At 41.0% G+C, this 25,218-nt stretch overlaps 3 protein-coding genes across 4 annotated transcripts; 1 reads left to right on the forward strand and 2 right to left on the reverse strand.

Moving 5' to 3' along the window:
* Nucleotides 1-439: 439 nt before the first annotated feature.
* Nucleotides 440-2,093, reverse strand: LOC116203217 (probable F-box protein At4g22030). The gene has a single exon (XM_031534886.1). It carries the CDS (start codon nucleotides 2,014-2,016, stop codon nucleotides 637-639), a length of 1,380 nt encoding a protein of 459 aa, XP_031390746.1. The 5' UTR covers nucleotides 2,017-2,093; the 3' UTR covers nucleotides 440-636.
* Nucleotides 2,094-4,805: 2,712 nt separating this feature from the next.
* On the forward strand, nucleotides 4,806-8,485 carry LOC116206078. 2 transcript variants are annotated; one of them, XM_031538825.1, is made up of 7 exons: nucleotides 4,806-5,037; nucleotides 6,091-6,343; nucleotides 6,425-6,544; nucleotides 6,653-6,811; nucleotides 7,182-7,354; nucleotides 7,473-7,578; nucleotides 8,184-8,485. In XM_031538825.1, the coding sequence occupies exons 2-7, from the start codon at nucleotides 6,116-6,118 to the stop codon at nucleotides 8,211-8,213; spliced, it is 816 nt and encodes a 271-aa protein (XP_031394685.1). In that variant the 5' UTR covers nucleotides 4,806-5,037; nucleotides 6,091-6,115; the 3' UTR covers nucleotides 8,214-8,485. The 2 variants fall into 2 exon arrangements, with proteins under 2 accessions (XP_031394685.1, XP_031394686.1); XM_031538826.1 differs by having other exon boundaries at nucleotides 4,809-5,066.
* A 230-nt stretch (nucleotides 8,486-8,715) lies between these two features.
* On the reverse strand, nucleotides 8,716-9,882 carry LOC116204259 (glycine-rich protein DOT1-like). The gene has a single exon (XM_031536338.1). It carries the CDS (start codon nucleotides 9,880-9,882, stop codon nucleotides 8,716-8,718), a length of 1,167 nt encoding a protein of 388 aa, XP_031392198.1.
* Between the last annotated feature and the right edge of the window lie 15,336 nt (nucleotides 9,883-25,218).

Raw genomic sequence — 25,218 nt, forward strand, 5'->3', positions numbered from 1 at the left:
CAATTGTTTTGAAACCTCTGCCCTAGTTCCCATTTCATCTTAATTGTAGTATCAAACGCAATATTAGATTTCTTCAGTTGGTAGGGAATTGCCCCATCACAATGTATACAATGTCTTATTCGTATTTCATATACTAAGAGAGTAGTGACAAAACTTTTGATCACAATTGCACGAACTTTTTCTCATTACCGAGTTAAATTTGAATCTGAATTAGTTAGAACTCATTGAATTTCTTGATATCAGATGGTGATACACTAATAAAACTTGCATTCTCATATATATATATATATATATGCATATCGATGATAGTAACTTCTACGGAAACGATAAAAGAAAGGATTTGCCGTAACTTTGAAAAGTGATTTTTCTTTTTATATTTAGAGAAAAACGAGTGACTTTTTGCACAATAATATTACCAGAAAATTACGTTTTGCAGTGAATGAGATTGGTTCCGAGATACAAAATTCAGTAAGAGCATTATTGTTCATAAAGTGTGTACAAATTCACTGAGTGAGAAAACTATGTTTTTACAGGAGATATACAAAATTGTGGTGAAAGAATCGAAGAATGATTGATTAGAAAGGTCCAACTATATGTTATCTATACAAGTTAAAATTTTGGCTCAAGAACAGACTTTCAGAAGAGTTTGCTTCCAAATTCATCAATCTCAGTCCCTTCGATATCGGAATAAATGGATTTCCTAGCCAAATCTCGAAGCTGCGAGAGGCTCCTTCCAAGCTTGAGGGCAACTTTCATCTCAAACAACCCTCCATTTTCTCTCTTCTCCACATCCCTCTCCTCCAGCGTCACCTCGATCGACTCCTCCAGCAGCATGAAGAATCCTGCGCAGTTCCTGTACATCTCTACCACCATCCCCACTTGCCCACCGTGCTCAAATGCATTCACTGCTGCCGCTAACGAGCCGGATGCAGCTGCCACAATGGCAGCAGCTGCCGCCCCTCCAGAGGATCCTGCAGCAAAGGCAGAAGCCACGGCGGCTAGGCCAGTGAGCGCCGGGCCTGAAACAGCCAACACCTTGTTGGCCTTCAATGCAATGTTGCCAAGCCTCAGGTAATCCTCCTCATCCTTCCTCTTCAAAACATCCACAATGGCCCTCATCTCCACTTCCAACTCCTCGCTCCACCCGTTCTTCCCCTCACTTTGATTACACACTCTCCGATCCAAGCAGGCACGGGCCCCGGTAGATGGAAAATGGTTCATCTTTATATTATTTCGGTGGGCCGAGGCTTTATTAGTTTTGGTTTTCGGCCACCAGGAGGCAGGCTCGAACTTTTTTGGGAACTTCTCTAGCATGGCCCCGAGCAAGGGGAGCGGGTAAGCCCTATCGAGTGCATGCACCTTCTTCATAGCCTCATCCACATCAGCTTGAGTGGGGGCACGAACGGCGAGCCTTGACCGGATCTCGCTCTCGAGCTGTTTAAATAGCCTCACGGAGTTCCTCTGCTCTTCGGCCAGTTGTGAGGGTTGGATCTTGTTCATCACAAGCAACATCCCGGTGGCTGCTGTGAACAATAGAGTTGAAGACAGCTTCAGCGCCAATGGAGCTCCACCTCCAGCAGCTGCTCCAAGGCCCGCCATGGTGGTGGCCGTGAGAGTCATCATGTTGATGGAATTGAGCAAGAGGGTATTCCAGTTGTCCCGCTGCTCGCCAATATTCCTATGCATCTCCACTCTATCTGCAACCGCCTCGAGGATCGAGTACATCTGCTCGGTCACTGAATTGGCTACAGCACCCGACGGTCCGCTGGGCTCATCGGTTACTACAACTGTCATGTCACCAGTCAGGTCAAGTAACTGCTGCGCTGGACCAACGTAACCACTTCTGGTATTCAGTTCACGGACAAGCCTCCCCGTGATGGGTTTGGCCGACCAAGCCTTCTGGGAACCGGATAAATGGACCGCAGCTGTTATCCTCCTACTCGAATAAGAAGAAGAAGAAGAAGCAGAAGCACTGCTAGAAGATAATAAACACGAATTAACTCGTAACGAAGCCATGATGGGCGAATAATGTAGCAAGGAGATTGATTCTCTGATGAGCTCGGTGCGTGTCAATGGTCTGAATGGGACTTGAATTTCTCGGTTGTACATGTGATGAGGAGCTGGATAGGTTTTATATATGAAGCAGATGGCGTGGAAAAGTTTGACTGCTGACCCGGTCTGTCGTGTTCTGTTCGTGGATCAGTTCACCTTTGAAGATGTAAAACGTTTGGCTCGGTCTATTTTGTGAAAACTTCAATACACGGTGGTCGTCGTTGTAGGGCTCGCGTACTAAAAATGGGCCATGGGCCCAAAACTGGGTGTCTGCTCACGGCCCATAATCATCGATCCCGCTCCTTAGACTTAAGTCGATCGACGTTGAAATTCTGAGTTAACCCACCGAAACTGGTGAAAAAGTGCTGAATGATCATTGTTGAAAAATAAACACTGATTCACATACGGCGTAGCACTAGTTGATAGCTTACGATCACAAGGTTGATCGACCATGTTCATTCATATAGTCAATTTTTTGTATATCTTTCATCATTTATTTCTCATCCTTAGATTATACATTTAAAATTTGATTTCGTTCATCTAAAAAAGAAAAAATTGATTTTATCTCCGGACGATAGGTCAAACGCTTATTCATTTCCCTTGCTAATGTGTACATCATATGGGTACACAAGGTAATGATACATCGTTCAATTTTTTCGGCCAAAGATTCATCTAAATAGATGTTAAGAATAAATCTATATCTAATTTTAAATCGGAAGAAAATAGTAAAAATTTTCATTGACATTACATGAAGTCAAATACTTGACCATTGCCTCCTTTTCAAGGGAGAGTACGGTAGCAGGAGATAGCGGTCTTGATTGGACAACTATGAATGTCCCCAAATGTCTCACTTTTATATTTTATTTATTTATTTATCAGCGTCATTTTTTTAAAAAAATACGGATACTTTTCTCTTTTTTCTATTTCTAATTATAGCAAAAACTTCTCAACGAAAAAAAAAAAACAGAATGTAAAGTATTTTTCCTTGTTCTCCCGAAGATTTCGTTGAGGTAATCCTCTCTCTGCCCTAGTTCCCATCTCATCCAAATTAATTGGACACATAGATTGGACACTCATTTTGCTATATATAGAGAGAATGTAATTTGATGTGTTACATAGATTTTAAATCTATGTGTCATTGTTGTAAATATTTATTATTCTCATCATAGTTGGTCCCACCGTTACTTTTCCAGTTATAAAACCCTTTAATTATGCTAAAAGTGGATTGTTTTAAAACAAAAAACACTATTAAAAAAGAAAACAAGAACTAGGGCAGAGAGAATGGCTGATCGGGGATGCCTACCTTCAACCGTCACCACCCTGATGAGGTTGCTAGAAAACTCAGATTGGAGGGAGTGGTCTGTTGCGTGTGTCTTGCATTAAGCCGCAATTTCGAAGCCCGATAAACGAGGAAAAAATCAGGAGAAATATTATTTTCAATATTTCGGGATATCTTGTAACCTTATAATATATTCAAAGGGGGAAAATATTCTTGGAGAAATATTATGATATCTTTTGTATATATCTTTTCGATAATATAAATAGTGTCTTGCACGGCTTGTATAATAAGCCTTAGTTGTTCTGAAACCCCAACCCCTTGAGAGGTCGGTTGAGGGAGTCTTGTATGTGGATTGTGATGGTTAATCTTTTTGGAGTTTTCTTGGGGAAATTTCTTTGTAACTCTAGGGTATTAGAGGGAGAAAGTTGAAGAAAATTGAGAAATCGAGTTAGATTCTTTTCAGTGTGAGGTTTGTAACGGGGACTAGGATGAGAGATATCTCTGAGGACTGTAATTTTCGATTTATTATCTAGTGGATTCTCCTACTCTGCACCGTGAAAGTTTCCCTTTTATTGTTGGGAGGAGTTTTACCACATATATTTAGTATCCGATCTTATTTTCTCTATTATCTCATCTCGGGTTACAAACATCTTATCACAACAATTAGTAATAGAGCCCAAGTGCTGGAATTGGATCCTAAAGATGTCAGTTACTAGATTTGATGTTGAGAATTTTGATGGATCAAGCGGTAGCGAATTGTGCCAGATTGAGTGGAAGGTATTGCTGGGGCAATATGGCCTTGATTGAGCACAAGGAGGAGAAGCCTCGATGGCCGTGTACATTGTTTACATCTATATTTATTCGTGGTATATGTTTCAATTATTTACATTCGGTTATATAAAAATATTGGTATAAATATTATCGCGCAACGCGTGAGTATCAACTAGTTTATAATGAAGTGAAATCCAATTAATATAAATTTTAGAAAATATTATGTCACTATCATGTCCATCGTAATATTATATATTTCAAATTAAAGTTTGAAAATTAAACTTTCAAAAAATCTTCCGAATTTCATGTACAAAAAGTATTATAAAAACATCTTTTACATAACCAAATTTTCATAAGAATATCTATCTATTCAAAATTAAAATTTTAAAAATTCACAACGTTTTGAATAATATTATAATAATTTAAAGAATAACAAAATTCTTGATTATTTGTAAAAACTAAAAAAGTCGACAAAACTCTAGACAAAAAGCTCACGCATGTTTAAGCATCAAATCAATTCAACTAATTCTCAGTTTCTTCATATATATATATATATATATATATATATATAGATGAAATAGATATAGAGATAAAGATATAGAATGCATTTTGGACATGAAACGACATCTACGCTTCAGCACCTCCAAAGCAAAACGACTTTGCTCAACAAGAAAACCGGACAGGACAAATGGGTTCGAGGAGTCCCCCCCTTAATTCTCATGTCAGCCTCAAAAATTAGAGGGAAGAGTTTCTGTGCAATACATTTTGGAGGAGGAGGAATCACCATCAGATTCTCTGCAGCCATTCAAAAAATTGGTGGCCATTAAAAGATTCTCTCTTTAGATTCTTTCGTTGTTGCTTCACTCATTGGCTTGTCTTTCCATTTGTTTCTTCAAAGATGTCTCAACCGTAAGCTCTTCTTGGCGGCCAGCGAGGTGACTGTTCTTGAACCTCCTCTGTTAGGGTACTGCAGTTCTTGATTTGGTTTATTCTAACCGAAAGTCGGGATCTTTCCCCTATACTTAGCTTTCTTTTTTCACTAGTTTCACGAGATGTAATTTCCATCAGAATGATTCACCAATGCCCTGTTCATGTTTGAAAGTTGATTCGTGGAGTGACCTATATTTCTATTTCGGGTTCTGGGCTGACTTTAGTTTTAGTAGTTCGGGACTTTTAGTCGAATTTGAGTACAAGTTCCAATGAAGTTAAACGGATTCTGGGTACGTGAATTGTTTGGTAATCGCCTGTTCGATGTTTGTGTATGTGTGATCACTTCCTCTATAAGAAATCCAATAGCAAGTCAGCTTTCTTTACCGAAAACATAGACAATTAGAAGTTTAGCAGGGTGTATGTTGTTGGAAAATGATGAAGTGGTTTGCTTGTCCCGATCGAATTTATTTATATGCCGTTTCGTTTGGCTGCCAGTTTTGTAAGAAATACAGATTGCTATTTTAGGAGCACTTTTGACTTCCAAGGGGCAATATAAGGCACGTTTATGGGTATAAAGAACAAGAAAAGTTTACCGTGAGTCCACAGACCATAAACATTATGAATTTGGGGATATTTGAGGAATTGAATCTATCATCTCTTACGTCCATGAGTGAAACTTGATGCTTTCCTCAGGTTGTTGTTCTGCCTTTACTTTTCATAAAATGAATTGTAGGAAAATGAGGGAGAGTAAACTAGCGTCTCAGTAAGAAAGCGAAAAAGGATTAGGATAAAGATGTTGCGCAAAGTGGGAAGCTTATACACCATAATAGCTTCCTAATTATAGTACTTGTATGTAACAACAAAGACGAAGACATGTTAGTATAATTCATACTTTTTACATAATCAGCAAATGTTATTCTTGAATTGTAATTATTTAACGCGATATTAACCCTCTGCACTATTCGTTTTGCCTATATTGTTTTGATATCATTGGCTCTCTATTTGAACTGCTGTGTTCATAGTTCTGGATGCTCATAATTGCCGTATACTAATTTCAGAAGACAGCAGTATAATGGTTCAATCATGGCCATGGTAACAGTTACGGGAAGGATTAACAACTACACCCCATACTTAGAGCACTGCTCTCCCCGAGAGACCTATCTACCCAAATTTAGGTATTACAACCCATCAAACAAGACGGTGGTTTCTCCCATCTCGATAAGGAATCGTTCTGAAGATTTAAGCACCTCTTTTTCGAGCAGCAGCTGGCACCGACTTGGAGCACACCATGTTGCTTCAAAGAAATGGCTGGTATGCAGGACTTCTATTGCTGGTTAAAATTTGAATTTTCAGAGTCTCGTTGATTTGTTTTTCTCTGATGTGAAAACGCAGTGCCGGTTGCATGATCCCGTGTCACCAGATGACGAGTACCGTTCATCTCGCAACATAGCGATCAGTCTTTTCAAGCGATACAGAAATGCCGTTGAGCGTGGAGGAGGTGACAACTTGAAAGTATATATTGAGCAGCTTGCTCGCCAGAATTGTTGTTTGCTGTTAGATCGGTGGCCAATTTTTAGTGATTCTTTGCTCTTGGTTTTTTTCTTTTTCTCCCTTAATCAGGAGTTCATCAGTGCGGGGGTGAATGCATATGCGCTTGGGTGCACTGATGAAGGACTAAGAGATGAACTCACTGACATGAAGGAATCAGGTGTCGAAATCGAAGCCATGCAGGTTTTCAGTGGAAACACCAGCTTGAAGTCTAAGATCGTATTGGAGGAGGTAGTGAGAACTTCATATACTAGAAAAAAATCTCCTCTTATTTGAGAATCAGTGAACGAATTGTGCCCTCCAATTCAACTGGCAACACACAGGCAGTAAATTAATTAAATATTTTCAATTCTTTTAAACTTTGCGGGTCGGTCAAGCAATGAAAGGAACGGTATGAATCGTAGCAACATGTCTCGAGTTCAACTCGCTTGTTGCCCTCGTTTACCACGCCTAAGTCATCCTGGGCCGTGCAGAGTCCTAAACCTACTGTACCGAACCTTGGGTGTCTGCCAGCTTCGATGATGATGCAGGAGTCCATCTCAGTAATATATGCTCAAATCTTAACAAGTGTTTTTTTCCCCCCCTTTTCTTTAATTTGCAGATTGACGAGTGCATTTTGTGGGTGAGCATTACATTCATCACAATCTTGTGTACGCCACAACCGACTGTTGTTAGATGGTCATCTTCACCCCCAGTATCGGATGAAATACTTCTTCAATGGAAAGGTTTTTGTGCCCTCATAGCAAACGCATACTATATAAGAGGGATGGCATGGTGAGAAATTCTTCTTGAAGTACTAGTTCCTTACTTTGCATTTGTTTTTCTGTTTCTTTCTCTCATAGTGGAACATTATGTCGAAACATATACTTAGAACGTTTGCATTTGCTGACAGGCTTCCTGTGAAGACTCTTCAGCTGGAGCAAATGGCAGTGATGGGCCATGCAGAGGAGCCATCAGTAGTTGCTAGCCGAATGAGATTGGTGTTCAGCACTCTTGAGGTTAGTCCTACCTTGGCCCATGTCTAATTACCACTTTAAGAGTTTGCCCATTCCTCTGGAAAACTTGGTTTCGTAGTTGAGGGTTATTTCATCTTATGTAATATGTCTAATGACTGTAACATTGTGGAGAAGCTTCCCGAGATTTTTCCTTTGGATCAGATTTTTCTACAAACTTTAAGCAATTTTGAGGTTGATATGTTTTTTTTTTGCCTCCTTTTTTTTTTTGACAAGTATGTCGATATGGTTTTAGACTTTTCTGTAGTTTACAGATAGTTCCGCAATCTGTTTCATGATGTTTGCAACAGTTTTTCATTTTCAGACAACAAGTTAATGGAGAAGTATTTGTGTGTTAAACGAGAACCCTTCTGAAACACATCTTTCCGACAGATTTCTTGTTTTCACAGAAACTGCAAAAAGGAAGTTCGAGATTCCCATACTCTCAACAGTACTAGCATCTGCTTACATGAATCTTTTGAATTGTGCCGTGGCACGTTATTTTTGTTTTGCTTAATCGCTTTAATATAATTGCAATCTCTGATTAGCTGAGGATTCATATGAGCAATTCCTGGCATTCGAAGTCCAATGAATTTATTGGGTTTGTGCAGGTAGTGAGTCCACAGTGGCCAAGAGTCTAGTCCAATGCCTTCTCAGTCAAGCCAAGACATATACCAATTTTTCGGTATGTAAAAATTCTCCTTTGTATGTAAATGAATGTTGCTTGCTGCATAATGTCTTGCGACTTCAAAGAATTTTAACGATGAAGTGCTTCACGAACTTCAATATTGCTGTATATATATGCATACAGAAATGTGAAAGTCGGAAGCCTGGGTGTCCATCTGTAATTATATGGTAAAAACTGCATTCTGTGAACAAGAAATAAAACCGATGCTCAGAAGTTTTATGTAAACATCAATTACAGATCAACCGATAAGGGATGATAAAGAATTTATCGACTTGAACAAATTGTTCAGGTCGAATAAATTATTCTGACTTTGAGAACTTATTTGCACTCGGATGTGAAGAGTCTATAACCCAACATTTTTGTGATTTTTTTTTCTTTTTGACATCAGTGACCTCGAGAATTGCTTCTTGATTTTTAATGTTTAAGAGCTTCTTGTGAACAATCAAATGATCGTCTTAGGGTTCACCATTCCTACCATTTTTGGGATAGTTATTGATATTGGCATTGCCATCAGTGTCCCCAATGCCAAAACCAAACCCGATACCGATGCCGAATCCCACCCCAATCCCATGACTTCCCCCTTGAAGGCCTTTTTTGGGGACACTGCCGCTGCCTCCACTTTGGCCGCCGCCACTGCCACTGCCTGCCCCAAACCCGCCACCTTCACCATGGCCATATCCTTCACCTAAACCACTTCCGCCACCTCCGCCTCCGCCTCCACCTCCACCTCCACCGCTTCCAGATCCACCCACACCAAAACCTCCCCCGAACCCACTCCCATGACCATACCCTTCACTAGAACTTCCTCCAACGCCACCACCTCCGCCTCCGCTGCCTCCACTGTTGCCGAATCCAGCTCCCGCACCAAAACCACTTCCATGACCAAAACCCCCACGAGAACTGCCAGTTTCAGCAGCACCGGCCCCACCTCCACCACCACCACTATCTCCTACACCGAACCCTGCACCTGATCCGCTTCCATGACCAGATCCTTCACCCAAGCCGCTATCCCCATATCCTCCACCTTCTCCACTGCCCCCACCGCCACCGCCTCCCATGTCTCCACCTCCAGCACCATCGCCGTATCCACTTCCATGGCCAGAGCCTCCGCCATAATCACTGCCTCCACCCCCTTCTCCACCTCCACCACCACCATCACTACCGCTTTCTTTTACGCCAGCCCCTGCTCCAGAACCTTCACCATGGCCAAAACCAGCACCTGCCTCACCACCACCTCCGCCACCGCCACCACCGCCACCATTGCTTTCCCCAGTGCCAGAACCCGCTCCAGAGCCTTCACCATGACCAACACCGGCACCAGCCTCACTGCCACCACCGCCTCCGCCACCGCCACCTCCGCCTCCACCGGCGCCACTATTACCACCTCTCTCTCCAGTATTTGGCTTGCCAAACCAATTGCCTGGGTTCTCAGAGCTTCTCCCGAACTGACCAAACAAATTTCCACAGCTTCTCCAGCTCATATACAAGCAATCATCATCATCATCACCACCACCTTCCTGATCATTAAACTTCCAAGGACTTTGAGAACTGACCTTGCTCGAAGCAGTGAGAATGGTGAGCAGAACAAGAGCCACGTAAGGAGTTCTCACATGGGCGCCCATTGTTTAGTAAGCGGCCCAACTTGTTCTGCAATTCTTTCCAAGAAGCATCTGCTATTTATATAAACAGCAACCTAGAAGCCCAAGGATGAAAACATTCCTGTGGTTAAACAAGTGGTAATTGGTCATGGTCGTTACTGTATTTTGAAAGGGAAGATAACGATGTAGAGACATCTAAGTCAAGTAAGATCCGTTTACTACATATTGTCAACAACATCCCGAAAAAGGGAAGTTCAAATCCAGACAAAACAGCATGTGCGCTATTCTGTTATGGTTCAAACATGAATGCACACAGCTGTTGGGTTTAGTATTATTTTGCTAATTAACATCATGTTCCACATGAACATTCTTGTTGTGATGTAAGAGTATGATAGTGGGTTAGGTGATTAATGTAAGTATTAGGTCGATACTATGTGTCGGGAGCTGGGGCTTTCTTGAAAATACACGTCTTTGAAGTAGAGTGTCTGCATGATACCGAGAGGTTGAACTTCCTATGCATTTCGTTGGAGCATCGTGCCAGTGAAAAGTTGCTGTTGGATCATTGTGCCTGTCAAAATTTTCGCGGGTTCTGTGAACTGGCCGGTGTTCATGGGCTTGTGGCACAAGGTAATGTGCTGTAGCAATACCGACGTGGAAGCAATATGGTGTGACTTTGGCTTAATCAGAATGTGTGTTGCCGTGACCAAGCTCATTCATGTCCATGGAGCTACTAGCTCTTTCCTTCTGAAATTATTGCTTTTTTGAGACGGGCAGGTGCAAATAAGGCCGGATCCCCTCACGAGCCACTCAAGCTTGAGATCCTTAAACACACATATTCGGCTCGATGCTCTTGGAGCTTAAGCCAACCTTTACATCAAAATGGAGCTTACCATACCCAGGCACCTCAGGTTGCAGACATAACTAAAATAAATCCCATCACTTTCGCTCGTTTATTCACTGCATACTGTAAATCTGATAGCGCAAGCTGGAGCTTGCTGATGGCTCGGCTCGGGTTGATAGTAGAACATGATAACATCAGGCAAAACACCAGAACTGTGAAACTGATGGATAATATAGATGTAGGGAATTTTTCCTTTTTTTTTTTTTGGGTGCACTTTGGTATCTGAGCCAAGTGGGCCTGTTAAAAGAGAATATTTTCCTAATCACGATTTTTTTTTATTCACAAGGCTTTAAGATGTGACCTTGTTTAAAGAGAATAAATTTTGAACCGTTTGAAGGCAACACAAGTTGGTATGTGCGGAATCTTTTAGCAGGTTCGTTCAAGTAGTTAAAAAGTTCTTTTTGTAGTTTCGGTTGGAGACAATGCATGTATGTATGTATGTAACTTGGCATGTACGAAGACCAATGGGCAAGCGCCTAGCAACCTAAGGCAACATTCTTATGCAGCTCCATCCCTAGCTTGTGGACCGTATAGCTAGCTATGTCGTGGACCGGAATCGGAAATCGTCCTTAACATGATATGGGTCACAAAAATCGGGACTAGCTTTCTGGACTTTGATTATTCATAGTCCATCAAATTCTGTGATTATACACAGAGGGAGTTATGTTTCCCTGAAAATATGACTTATTCCTCGAAATTTGATTGAAAGGGAGTAGTTACATTTACAGATATTGTTTTTAGACATGAAAATACAAAATTGAAACTTAACAAAAATAGTTTGAATGCAGTCTGGTGTATTCCACTTATAACTATAAAATTTCTAGAATCCCTTGAAATCTACAATATTCCATCTAGGGGATGTCTTTTTTAGTATAATGGAATACAACTGCTCCCACTACAACCACCCTTAGCATTTTCTGCCACTTCCTCCGGCTTATAAAATCTTAAAAACCGTTCCTACAAAGATTGCGAGGACACAACACATACATTTTCTATGCCTATTGCTGGACACCAGCTGAATATTATCCCCAAGTAGTACATATTTTTTAGAAAAGTACAAAAACTCCATTGTGGTTTGAGTTTGAGATAAATTGAATCTTGTAATTTTTCGAGAGACAACTAACATCAATTGATTTACTTCGTGAGACATAATGGATCTCGCCGTCAGTTTTTTCCGTCAATTTTGTTCCTCAAACTTTTTCTTTTGTCATTATTACCCTCAAACTTTCAATTTTTTTTTCAATTTTATCCTAAAATTAAAAAAAGAAAAAAGGGAAAGGGGCCGAGGCTGTCGGTCGACGACCTCGACCCCACCATTGAGGTAGCATGCACCCACAGAGGATGTTAGCAACCATGGAGGTGGGGTCGGGGATCGCAGATTGGTGGCCCCGGCCCCCGATCGATCGGAATCTCGAGTTTGAAATATCGGTCGATTTGAGGGCTGAGGCCATCAATCGGCGGCCCCAACTCCACCCTTGAGGTTTTTGACGTCCTTTGTTGGTGTCGACAACCTCGGTGATGGGGTCAGGGTTGCCAACCGGCAGCCCAAGTCCCTTCTCCCTTTTTTCCCTCGAATTTTAGGATCAAATCGTAAAAAGTTGAAAGTTTGAGGATAATAATGGCAAAAAAAATAGTTTGAGGACCAAAAGTGACGGAAAAACTACCGACGAGGTCTATTATGTCTCACTAAGTAAACTAACCACAAGGTGTTAGTTGTCCCTTAAAAAGCCACATAGTCCAATTTATCCCAAACTCAAGCCACAAGGGGAGTTTTTGTACTTTTCCCTATATTTTTTACCAAGCGGCTTCCTATATACACGTTATTGTCGCTTATTCATGGATGGTAATGCTCTTCATCAAGGTCTGACAATTCGTGTCGTATCGTGTTTATATGTGTCGTGTCTAAACGGACGCGAGTCATCGAAGTCTAATCCGTACATGACACGATTATTAAATGGTTAGATTTTGAAAACACGACCTGTTTATATCCGTGTCAATTCGGATACGACATGCTGAACATGTTTATCGAAACGTGCCATAATAGGTACACGTATCCATATCTGCCAGTTAAAACACAATTATACAATAACAATCTAAATATCAGATACTTGCATAACAGTTAACACGCTCATAAGTGGAATACAATCCACACACAACATACATTCGTAGTCTAAAATCATAGTAACAAAATGAGAAACCGAACTTGATGACCTTCACCATAAGTTTCAGCACTCGATAACAAAAGACAATAGTTAAATTAGCAAAACATCGGGCCCTCATCCAGCCAAAGAAAAAACCCAGCTCCACGTGCTATTTTCAATGGAATCTAACAATACATGTTCAATGTAAGTAAAAATGTTATTGCAATATATAAAAGTTAAAGAAAAAAACAAAGAAACATTAGCTTTTTAAAAGCCTTACTAATTCTTAACCACAGTATTGGATCTTTGAGTTGATGGCTCATCGCTAATATGGAAGTTCATCACATCCTCAGGGAGTTGATCCACAGAAATCTCATAACCATATACATTCGAAATAGAGAAAAATCAACAAAAGAACTTTAGAAATCAAATCTGAAAAGCATACTTACTGGCTAATGCATAAAGCCAATCTCTAGAGCACATGAGTGCTTCCACATGTTTAGGTTTCTAAGAACTCCGATATTGATTGAGAACACGACCTCCACAGCTGAATGATGCCTTAGAGGCAACTGTGGATAGGAGAATGCTCAAAATATCACGAGCCATCCTTACAACTGTTGGATATCGTAGGGAGTTAATCTTTCAATAATCAATAATGTTCAGTCCATCTTTCTATCGATCCTTGCCTCATCTAAGTACTTTTCCAGCTTAGACTTTTTCGAAGATGTTGAATACTCATCATCATCATAATCATCGAGCTCTTGATAAAAAAAATTAAAATAACAAGAAAAGACCAATGAAAACATATTTCAAGTGCAAATGCCAACAAGAAAAAGAAAATATATAAGGGACAAATACAAATATTGACAAAGTAATACATAACATCATTAAAATTTTTACCTCCAGCATATCTAACTCAATTGACTCTTGATCAGCATCTAGATTGAACTTTTCATTTGATGCAGATATTGGATTCCCCATCTCATGTGATGTATATTCTTCATATAAGTAGAATAATTTGCCTCAAATAGTCTAAAATTCCAAAAACTGACTACCATACAACTTTTTGTAATTCTAATTCACAAACAAAATTAATCGCTATCGATAAAATGACTGAAAATTCAGACCAGTACTTTTCAAATTTCATTAGCATTCTCAACAACATTGCTCTCAATTCTTCATATGCCCCATCACTATAATCTTTGAGCATCACATATGCTTTGAAAGTGAAAGTGAAGGTATAGATATACGTCGGGTACTTACTTCCAGAAAACAAGTTTATAATCTCATAGAAAGCCTCAAAAAACTTCTTTATCTTCTCAATCTTCTCCCACTCCAATGAGGCAGGGCAATTTGTATAATTGGAATCACTTAACTCTAGGTGACAAAATGCACGACGATAGTAGAATGCATTTTCAAGCATAAGAAAGGTTGAATTCCAACAAATAGGGATATCTTGCCTCAAGCCTCTCTTCCGATTCAAAGACAAGAGTTTCACACATTCAAAAAACTTTTCTTTTCTAACTTGAGACCAACATACTTGACACTCTCCCGCACTTTGTTTACAAGAACATCAATCTCTTTTAGTCCATCTTGCACAATCAAATTAATGATATGGGCACAACATCGTTGTTATAAGAATTCACCTTTGGCTAGGAGTGCATTCTTCATATTTAAATGCGATCTCAACAAAACCAAGGAAGTGTCATTTGCGGTGGCATTATTCAAAGTAATAGAAAACAACATTCCCTCAATACCCCACTCAGCCAACAAAGAGGTAATTTTATTGCCCAATGCCACACCAGTATGTGGAGGTGGCAAAGGGAAGAAATTCAGAATTCTCTTTTGCAAAATTCAATTTTTATCAATGAAACGTGTAGTCAAAGAGAGATAACCATCAATAGTAATCGAGGTCCGTAAATTAGATGTCAAATAAATCCTACCACTAGTTTCCTCAAGCAAGTAATTAACTAGTGCCTTCTCTTTTTTATGAACCTTCAACACATCAGCCCTTACAATGTTTCGAGATATAACGGGCACACACCTACTCAAATATGAGAATACTGCTCTAAGTCCAGCATACTCCACAAAGACGAGAGGCAGATCATGTATAATAATGGCAGCAATCAACAACTCACGAAAGCGTTCAATATCAAATGTAGCATTTCTCAAAGAAATATCATGGTTTATGAGCAGCTGACCAACATCTCGTATTTCTTTACGAGTGCATCTTTCACTATGCCTTTTCAAATTTCATGTCCCATATTGACTATCACAAATAAAAAACGAGCCACACTTCTTGCACTTATAATGGGTCTTACCATCAATGATCTTTTCTATCAACCGTTAATAGAAGTGCCACACAAGTGAGGTCAGCTTTCTTTTTCGCTTGCCTTTCGATATCCCTGCGTGAGTTCTTGTTGCAGTGTCTTTGATCTCGTATCCATCGAGCTCCACTACATCATCATCTTCGTTTATCGTGGCCATGGGTTTTTCCTTCCTAGAGGATTCCAACTTCACCTGCAAATTATTTTCTAAACTCATTATCCCTAAATAGAACAGAGAATGAGAAACATATATTAGCTACTACTCTTATAAATTCTTCAAAAATTCAAAAGAATCACAAATCCAAGAACCCTAGTTGTTTAATCAAACTCGAAATAGAGAGGAAATGTCGAAGAGAGAGCGAGAGACAAAGCGGAAAAGTCGAAGAGAGGGAGGTTACCTCAATTTCAAGCACCGTCGAGAAAGCCAGAGAGGTCAACAATCTTATGAGATGAGGGTTTGAGAGAGGCAGGCAGAGAGACTGAGGGAGTTCTTGGGTCTGGGTTACTGGGTAGGCAGACAGAGGCGTTGAGACTTGAAGTTGAGAGTGAGAGGCGGAATGTATTTCTTATGACTATGTCTGTATTACCCAATTAGGGTTAGTAAGGATATTTTTGTAATTTTAGTACATAAATTGATTAATGGGTTACACGATTATAACAACACGATTAAACACATTTAAATAAACAAGTTTAATCGTGTATAATCGGATTACACGGGTTTAATCCAGTAAGACACGCTTATTAACCGTGTCTAAACGGACTGGACCCGTTTAGACCAAATATAAAAAATGCTCAATCCGAACCCGTTTAATACTGTATCGTATCCATATCGTGTTAATGTGTCGTATTAGGTGCCGGCCCTTCCTCCATCTATGAATACATCTGATAAGTCGCTTTAATATTATTACTAAGTTCATCGCACATAGATGTACTTCGGCTTACAGGACATCTGTTTTTGTTTCGATTGGCCGCTTTAAGCCTCTCTCTCTCTCTCTCTCTCTCTCTCTCTCTCTCTTGCCGCGACACTTTGCTAGAACAGTAAGGTGCTTGAAGGCAAGACATGCGCATATAACTTACATTTGTCAGTACCAGACGTGGTTTGCAGGTCGTAGAAAGCGGTTCCTCTTCCTTCTATAGGATTTCATATAAAAAGCAAAAGGCTTTCGTTTTTGCCATTCCCGCGCGCACCAACTCTCTTTCTCTCTCTCTTTCTGACCTCCTGCTGGCCCTCTGGATTCGTTGTTCCCTTCATAATTGCAAAAACCATTTTCTCTTTTTGATGAACTTTATTAGGGTTTAGTGACGCTAGTTGGTGCTGATGATTGATTATGGATCTTGAAAAGATTCGAATTATCCTTTGCCTTCTCTGGTAGACTGGTTATCTTGTTCGTTGATTGGGTTTTTCATAGGAATAAAAGATGGAGAGGGCGTCTTATATTAAGCTTTTCCGATTATCTTGCTTGATGAACGGTAGGATTTTTCAGGCGTTAATAATGCAAGCTGATAACAAGTGGTTAATAATTTTCTGGGTTTTTGGTCCAAGGATTTTTCTACGCCCATCATTTTGATGATTGCAAAGTGATGGTTTTTCCTAGATTTTAATGCTGCCTTTAGTTTCAAAGTAAAATTTTAAAATTAGATTTTGATTTTGAAAAAGAATGGTATAAATGAAGCCCACCATTTGACTTTGTATGAGTTATTTTATTTTGTTGTGAAAAAAAGTATTATAAATAGGGTCCACTCTTTGACTTATTTTGTTTTGTTGTGGGTAGAATTAGGTTAAAATTGTGATTTTAAAATCACATTTAGCAAACCAAACAAGCGATAAGTTATTCATAAGAAATATCGATTAGCGAATGCTGTAAAGAAATGTGAATGAGCAAAAAAGCTTAATCTTTGTTATTCAATTCACAGGTATGTATACAACTCAGGCGTGACTTATAAAAGGAAAATTATGTCTATAGCTAAAATAGGCTATCCTAAACATAGTATACATAGATATGTACAAGAATAGAATAGGGAGAAAATCATTCCATAATACTCCCCCTCAAGTTGGAGAATGAGGATTCCGAATTCCCAACTTGCCGAGGAGAAAATGGAATTGATCGTGACCAAGTGCCTTATTGAATATGTCAGCCAACTGAAAGCGCGAAGGCACGTGAGAGGTTGCGACAGCTCCAGAACGTAAATGTTGCCTAATGAAGTGGCAATCTATTTTAATGTGTTTGGTGCGCTCATGGAAAACTGGATTAGAAGCAATGTGAAGAGCCGCTTGATTATCACAAAACAAATGCATGGGACCGGCATGATAAACACCAAGGGAGCTAAGGAGAGAGCGAAGCCATAAGAGTTCGCTAACTGTTGCCGCCATAGCCCGGTATTCTGCTTCTGCAGAGGACTTGGAAACCGTTGTTTGCTTCTTGGTCTTGGAAGAGATGGGACTACCACCGAGAGTGATAAAGAAACTAGTCAATGACCGCCTAGTCATAGGACAACTGGCCCAATCCGCATCACAGTAAGCTGTTAAGGACAGAGAAGTTGGACGAAGAAAAATTTCTTGTCCAGGAGATTGCTTGAGATAGCGAAGTACTCGGATGGCAGCGTCCCAATGATCTTGGCGAGGGTCCTGTAAGAACTGTGATAATATATGGACAGGATAGCTGAGCTCTGGTATGATGATAGTGAGATATAGGAGACGACCAATAAGACGACGATATTGACCCGGATCAGAAATGGAATCACCACTGTCCTGAGACAACCGATGCTGTTGTTCCATAGGAAAGTAAGCAGGCCGGGAGCCCAACATACCGGCTTCAGTAAGAATATCCAGCGTGTATTTCCGCTGATTGAGAAAAAGACCTGAACTGCTCCGAATGATTTCTATCCGCAGAAAATATGTTAATGCTCCAAGATCCTTAATTCGGAAGCACCGATGAAGATAATTCTTGAAATGAACACAGGAGGCAGAGTCATTGGCCACAAGGATCATATCATCCACATAAACTAGCACAGCGAGAAATACACCATCACGAGACAAAGTGAATAAAGAGTGGTCTGCCTCAGATTGTTGAAAGCCGTACTGAATGAGGGCATTGGCAAATTTGGAGTACCAATTGCGAGAAGCCTGACGGAGACCATATAACAATTTCCTCAACTGACAAACCTGACTAGTATGAGGAGTGCGAAAACCAAGAGGAAGGGACATGTAAACTTCTTCATCCAAGTCCCCATGGAGAAAAGCATTGTTGACATCAAGTTGATGCATCTCCCAGTTCTTAGCAACAGCAATAGTCAATAAACAACGTACCGTGACTAATTTGGCGACCGGAGCAAAAGTTTAATGGAAATCAACACCTTCAATCTGAGTGAATCATTTTGCCACCAGTCGAGCTTTATAACATTCCACAGTGCCATTCGCCCGCCTTTTGATCTTGAAAACCCATTTACAGCCAATGGGTTTCTTCCCAGGGGGAAGTGACTGGACAACCCAAGTGTTGTTATCCTCAAGAGCTCGAATTTCTTCGGCCATTGCATGACGCCATCGTGGATCCTTAACTGCTTCTGAGTAAGTCCTTGGCTCCATGTCGGAATCAATAGCGGCAAGGAAAGATAATTGTGTGGCATCAATTTTAGAGTATGTAAGGTAATGCTCGAGAGGATGAGACGTACCTGGAGAGGGCGATGGAGTAGGTGATTTGATGGCGGGGGGGGGGGGGGGGGGGGGGGGGGGGGGCGTAATCAAAGCAACGAGCTGTGTGAGAAACAAAATCTTTGAACCAACTAGGTTGACGAGTATCCCAAGGGGCCTTGGAACGAGCAATGCAATCTGCTGGAACTTCAGAAGAAGAGGAAACAATCGGGTCAGAAAAAGATGTATCGGGTGCCGGGTCAAGCGGAACAGGCTCAGTATTTATTATGTTGGACGGAGTGGGCTCAGTATCATGTGTACCCTAATCTGAACTGGACTGGCCGGGACTGGATGGCGCTTCCTCAGCCGGACTTGAGCCGCTTGGGCCGAAAAGCTCCCCCTGAATTACTAGGCCGGTATCATCTAAGAAACGGATTCCAGGACTAATTAAATCAGCAGACTGTCTTTTACTGAATGGAAAGTCACCCTCATTAAATCGAACATCTCGAGAAATAAAGACTTCACGGTTTTCCAAGTCATAAACCCGCCAACCTTTCTTTCCAAAGGGATATCCAATGAAAATGCATCTTCTTGAACGTGGCCCAAACTTATCCTTAAAACGTGGATTATGATGTGCATAACAGAGGCATCCAAAGACACGAACATGTTGATAATCTGGCTTCTGATGAAAAAGTAGTTCAAATGGTGTCTTGCCCGATAGAACACTTGAAGGTGTGAGGTTAATGAGATGCCCCGCAGCGGAAATGCACTCCCCCCAAAATTCAATAGGAAGCGAGGCTTGAAACATCAGAGCTCGGGCTATATTAAGAATGTGACGGTGCTTGAGTTCGACCCGCCCATTTTGTTGAGGCGTGTCAATGCATGAAGTTTGGTGGATAATCCCATTATCAGAAAAATAGCCTTGGACGACCCGACTTGTGAATTCTGATCCATTGTCACTGCGTACAGCCTTCACTGTTCGATCAAATTGATTCTTAACCAGCTTGCAGAAACTGATCAGGAAACTTTGGGCTTCTGACTTATCTCGGAGGAGATAAACCCATACAGCTCTGCTAAAATCATCCACAATCGATAAGAAATATCGAGCACTAGAAATCGATGAAACCTTGTAAGGCCCCCATATGTCACAATGTATTAATTGAAATGGAAAAGAAGCTTTATTGTGACTTGTTGGGAAATTGGAGCATGTCTATTTCGCTCGACAACATATGTCACAAAGTGCATTACTGTCTGATCGATTCATAAAAATGGAATTACTCTCAAACTTAATATGACAGGAAGGATGACCCAACCGCTTGTGCCAAATGTCTTCAATATCTGCTTTCATTGCTCGTGCTCTCTGAAATAAAGAAGACACTCGTCGCAGAAGCCAGACCCCCCTTGTGAAGTTCACCCACTCCAATCGTACTCCCCAAGGTGCGGTCCTGAATCAAACACAAGCCAGAAATATAGTGCACACTACAATTAAATTCCCGATATAATTGAGCCACGGATAATAAGTTGCAATTAAAATCTGGCACGTAGAGAACATTATGAAGGACAATATTTGCTCCAAAAGAGATTTTCCCAATAAAAGTGGCTTTCGTTGTTCCATTTGGAACATGGATAATCGGACCATCATGAACTGGAGTAATATCAAAAAGACTGTCCAAGCTACCAGTCATATGTCGAGAAGCTCCTGAATCAATGATCCAATCAATTTTTGAAGTAATTGGCACAAAAGTCTCACCGCTTAAATGATTTATCTCACCATCATCTCGTGAGACCATCGAAACCAGTTGCTGTAATTGGGCCTCAGTGAGATGTGCTAGTTTGCTGAGGTCAAGGGCCTATTCGCCCTGGGCCTGGGCCTAGGCCGCCATATGGCCTGTTCCATTCTGGGACGGAATGTGCTGGGCTGAATGATTGGGCCTCCACTGCCCACGAGTCTATTGGGCCGAGCGCGTCTGGAATGGTCCGCCCGAATAGTGATTGCCCGATAGCACAGAATGACTCGAACCAAAACCGTAATTGCCTCCTCCGCGTATCTGCGAGACAGAGGGAGACGAAGACCCAACCTTTCCTCCAGGCCGAGACTGCTCGGATGAGTTCCCTCTTGCGCTGCATTGATTCGCCTGGTCGGAGTTCGGGTAGCCGTGAAGCTGGTAGCAAGTGGCTCGATGGTGGCCATTTCGCCCACAGAAATCACAGATTGGTCGGGCTCGAGGTTTGAAATCGCCTTGGTTGGGGTTGAAATTAGGGTTACCGACCCTGGAGAAATTAAGGTTAACGACCCCTGAATCGATCGCCATTTTGGCTACAAAGCCCATCACGTCGGAGTCGGAATCCCTTCCTTGAGCAATCAAGTGCTGAGCTTCATCATGGGCGGCCATCGAATGAGCTCGATTGACGCTCGGCAGTGGGTCCATGCTTAGGATTTGCGACTGAATAGTCGAAAAATCGGGGTTGAGCCCGATCAAGAATTGGTGAACTTTTTCTTTCTCCTTCTGAGCAGAGATTCGGGCACCGGCGTCACAGATACATGCCGGTAAATCAAGGTACAAGTCTAATTCGTCCCAAAGACTCTTTAATTTCGAATAGTATTCCGAAACAGATTTTTTGTCCTGTCTGAACAAGCAAATTTCAGTTTTGAGCTGATGGATTCTCGTTTCATTACCTTGCGAGAAGCGTTCCCTGAGATCGTCCCAGAGAATTTTGGCGTTCTTCGCTCCAGCCACAGAGTTTTGTAGTTCTTCGTCTAAGTGATTGAAGAGCCAAGAGACAAGCATTGAGTTGCATGTCATCCACTGATCGTGGTAAGCCTCTCCTTCTGCCGGTTTTTGCACTCTGCCTTCGATAAAAACGAGCTTGTTCTTCGCTCGTAATGCAGTCTGCATAGCCTGAGACCATGTATTGTAATTTCTTCCGTTGAGCTTGCAGGAGATAAGTTGAGTCCCGGGGCCATTTGAGGGAGACAGGACGTATGCTGGAGGCATACTTGTGGCAGAATTACCATTGTATGTATTCTTCGACATTTCAACAAATCAAAGGTGAATTCAGCAAAATAACAAATCAAGGATGACGTTCAGTTTGAAGGGAACTGGCAAGATGGAAGCTCGACCAAAAAAAAAAACTGGTCGGCAATGAACGAATTTGACGATTCCTCAAGATCGATACTCTGATACCATGTAAAGAAATGTGATTGAGCAGAAAAGTTTAATCTTTGTTATTCAATTCACAGGTATGTATACAACTCAGGCGTGACTTATAAAAGGAAAATTATGCCTATAGCTAAAATAGGCTATCCTAAATATAGTATACATAGATATGTACAAGAATCATTCCATAATAAATGCTGATGATTTCTTTGGAGCTTTCATTTTTATGGGTTTCTGTTTGTTCAGTGAAGTTTGTGGTTAACTTTGATTAATTTGAATTTACTACCATTATTTTAATTTCGTTCAATGCTGTCTGTTTTTCGTTTAATGACATTTTCATATTTGCAAATGATATTTTCTGGATTTTGAAGTTCGTGACGTTTGATATTCAACCTTTAAAGATGAGACACTAGCGACTACGATCCTAACCATCATTTTTAATTTTTAGCTGCCTCATCAATTATAGGCGGTTAATATAGACGCTGAAATTTTCTATAGATCAGAGAAGAATTCTTATTGTGTTAATCAGTCGCTAATGACTTATTTTTATGATGTTTGGACGCTAAAACTATTAACAAAGATGGCTGGAGATAAGCCGATGCGTCCCACTAAAATGGAGAATGATCCTTTTGGCAAGCCAACTTCTATTCACTATGCACCTCCTCCTCCTCCTTGTGAAGTCGACATGGAAAAAGGACGACGTCAGTATGTTCCTTTGACACCCGGAGAGGTCTTTGGTGCACTTGAATATATCCCCAATAACATTTCCTAGAGATCATTTTACGAAGTTAATTGAAAAAGGCCGTATGCAGAGAGACACCAATCCGCGGATAGGTGATCTTTTAATACTCGGGATTATCCCAATTGGAGAAGATGATTTTGTAGTGTACACAGGACAGATCACACACGGCTATTTAAGGCTTCCCTTGTGCGAGAAGGCAAAAGAGATATTAAACTTTTACCAAATTGCTCCAGGATAACTCCATTCCACATGGTGGTTAATATGGAATTACTTCGTCATGTGGTGTCATCAAAAGGCCGAGGAAGGTGTGACTTAATCCCTAGACTTCTTTCAATCAATTTACAAAATTGATCGCCGGCCTACGGGAGGAGGTCAAACAAAAAAAAGAAATTATCAAAAGCAGAAAGTGAGGCAGCACAAGTCGGTTCTTTCACCTTCAAGACTCGCAAAAATTTTGAAGGGATAGTGAAGCTGCTTGATAAGATGCCAGAATGGAAAGATCAATGATTCATAACCACATTAATATTCGATAAAAGCACAACCTACGAAACCTCTTAAAAGGAAGAGTGAAAACAAAGCACCTACAGGCCCGTCTAAAGGCGGTTGATGAAGAACCCGCGGAAACTCATCCAAAAAATAGATCAAGTACCCGGAGAGCCGATGATCCACCTAAGAAGAAAAGGAGGCTTGACACTCCGTGCGGTAATCGTCAATTTCCTTATAAAGAGAGTGATACTTTCTGGGAAGATCTCGCAAAAGAATGGGATGCAATTCATAATCACACTAATGTTACAAACCCTTTTAGATAATATTTCAACATTCCTCGTCAGGAATTTCCTGCCAAAAAACCATCAACAAACTATGTTCCTTCCCATGAGCCGAATCAACAAGCATCACCTCGTGACCCCTCTATATATACCCCTGAAAGTTAAATTCCCAAGAGAGCCGCACCCTATTTCAGTACCTTAGTCATCCGTTTACCTTATTATACTTCTCAAAGGAAGCATTTTAAGAGCCCTGCACCAATTAACATCCATTCGCAACCTTTTCATTTAAGAGTCGTGCACCAATTAACATCCATTTACTCACATTCCTCTTGTACCCGCAATTCGGCCTTGACTTGGTTAGATTATGCACGGCCTCGTGACCTGAGATCAACAAATTTGAGACTCCAAACCTACACAAAATATATGTCCAGAAGAACCTTTCTACAACCTTTTCTGTGATCTTCTGTGTGGCCTCGGCCTCTATCCATCTTGTGAAATAGGCAATTGCTACTGTAAAAAATTCTTTTACCCGCGGCCTCGTGGCAGGGGCCTGACGATGTCATTCCCCATTGAGAAAAAGGCCAGGGATGAGGCAACGACTGCTGTTCTTGCAAGTTGTGCACTCTCTAATCATCTTTAATGCATCACGGCACATCGTTGGCCAACAAAAGCCTTGCCGGAGCGCCTTATTCACAATTGACGTCCTCCTTCATGCGTCCCAAAGACACCTTCATGAATCCCCCTCAGAATGTAATTACCTTCTTCTGGACCTAAACATCGCAACAACAGATGGAAAAAACATTTCTGATATGTTGAGATATGTTATCTCACATAGAAAAATTGAGAAAAAAACTATAAACTTATATGAAACCTGGGTCTAGCAACATATTAGTTTAAGTTTTTGGATTGCAGATGGGTTCAAGTCCATGTAGGCCCAAGTAGAAATTTTACATGCTATTATAGCGAGTTATGCTTCCGCACGCTCGTGTGGGCTCACACCACGCCATATTCGGTTTCGAGGCAGCCAAGAGTGTGCCTCATGTTAATCGGGCCCAAGAGTGGCCTGATTCAGTTCCAATATATCTAAAGGTGCACCTCTAGTTAGCCCCGAGTGTAGAGCTTGAGGCTAGTTTGATATTTGTCCCCCCTTACACGAGCACGGAAGAGGATGTCTGGCTCATGGTTAGTTGTTAAGAGTGGGTGTTTAAGGGCACGTGACACGTGTTGGACCACACGTTGCTACGTGAGGACGAGTGGTAATATATGTTATCCCATACAGAAAAATTGAGAAAGAAACCACAAACTTATGGCTTTAGTCCTGCTTTTTATTCTTAAGAACTTGCCAAGACGTCTTTAACTCGGGTTAGGTATAGACGCATTATTTCGCTCGTAGCTTCAAAATCTCAAGTACTTGCCTTACAATGAGTTGGGAATCACTTTTTATAGATTTTTTTTCCACACCTGCGACTTTTGCAATTACCAAACCCGTAACTAGGGCCTCATAGCTTCATTATTTGTGGCCTGGAAGGATAGAACCATGGCATACTTCATTTGGTTAACATAACCCGTGCCTGCGCCTCTCCGAGCAGATGAACCATCTGTGTATAATGTCCATTCTTCCACTTAATTGATAGCAGTACCTGACTTATAGTCAATACCAAATTGTCTGAGTTCAACGGCCCACTTAATTAGTATA

This window comes from Punica granatum, chromosome 4, assembly GCF_007655135.1.
Source record: "Punica granatum isolate Tunisia-2019 chromosome 4, ASM765513v2, whole genome shotgun sequence".
In the NCBI taxonomy this organism is placed as follows: domain Eukaryota; kingdom Viridiplantae; phylum Streptophyta; class Magnoliopsida; order Myrtales; family Lythraceae; genus Punica; species Punica granatum.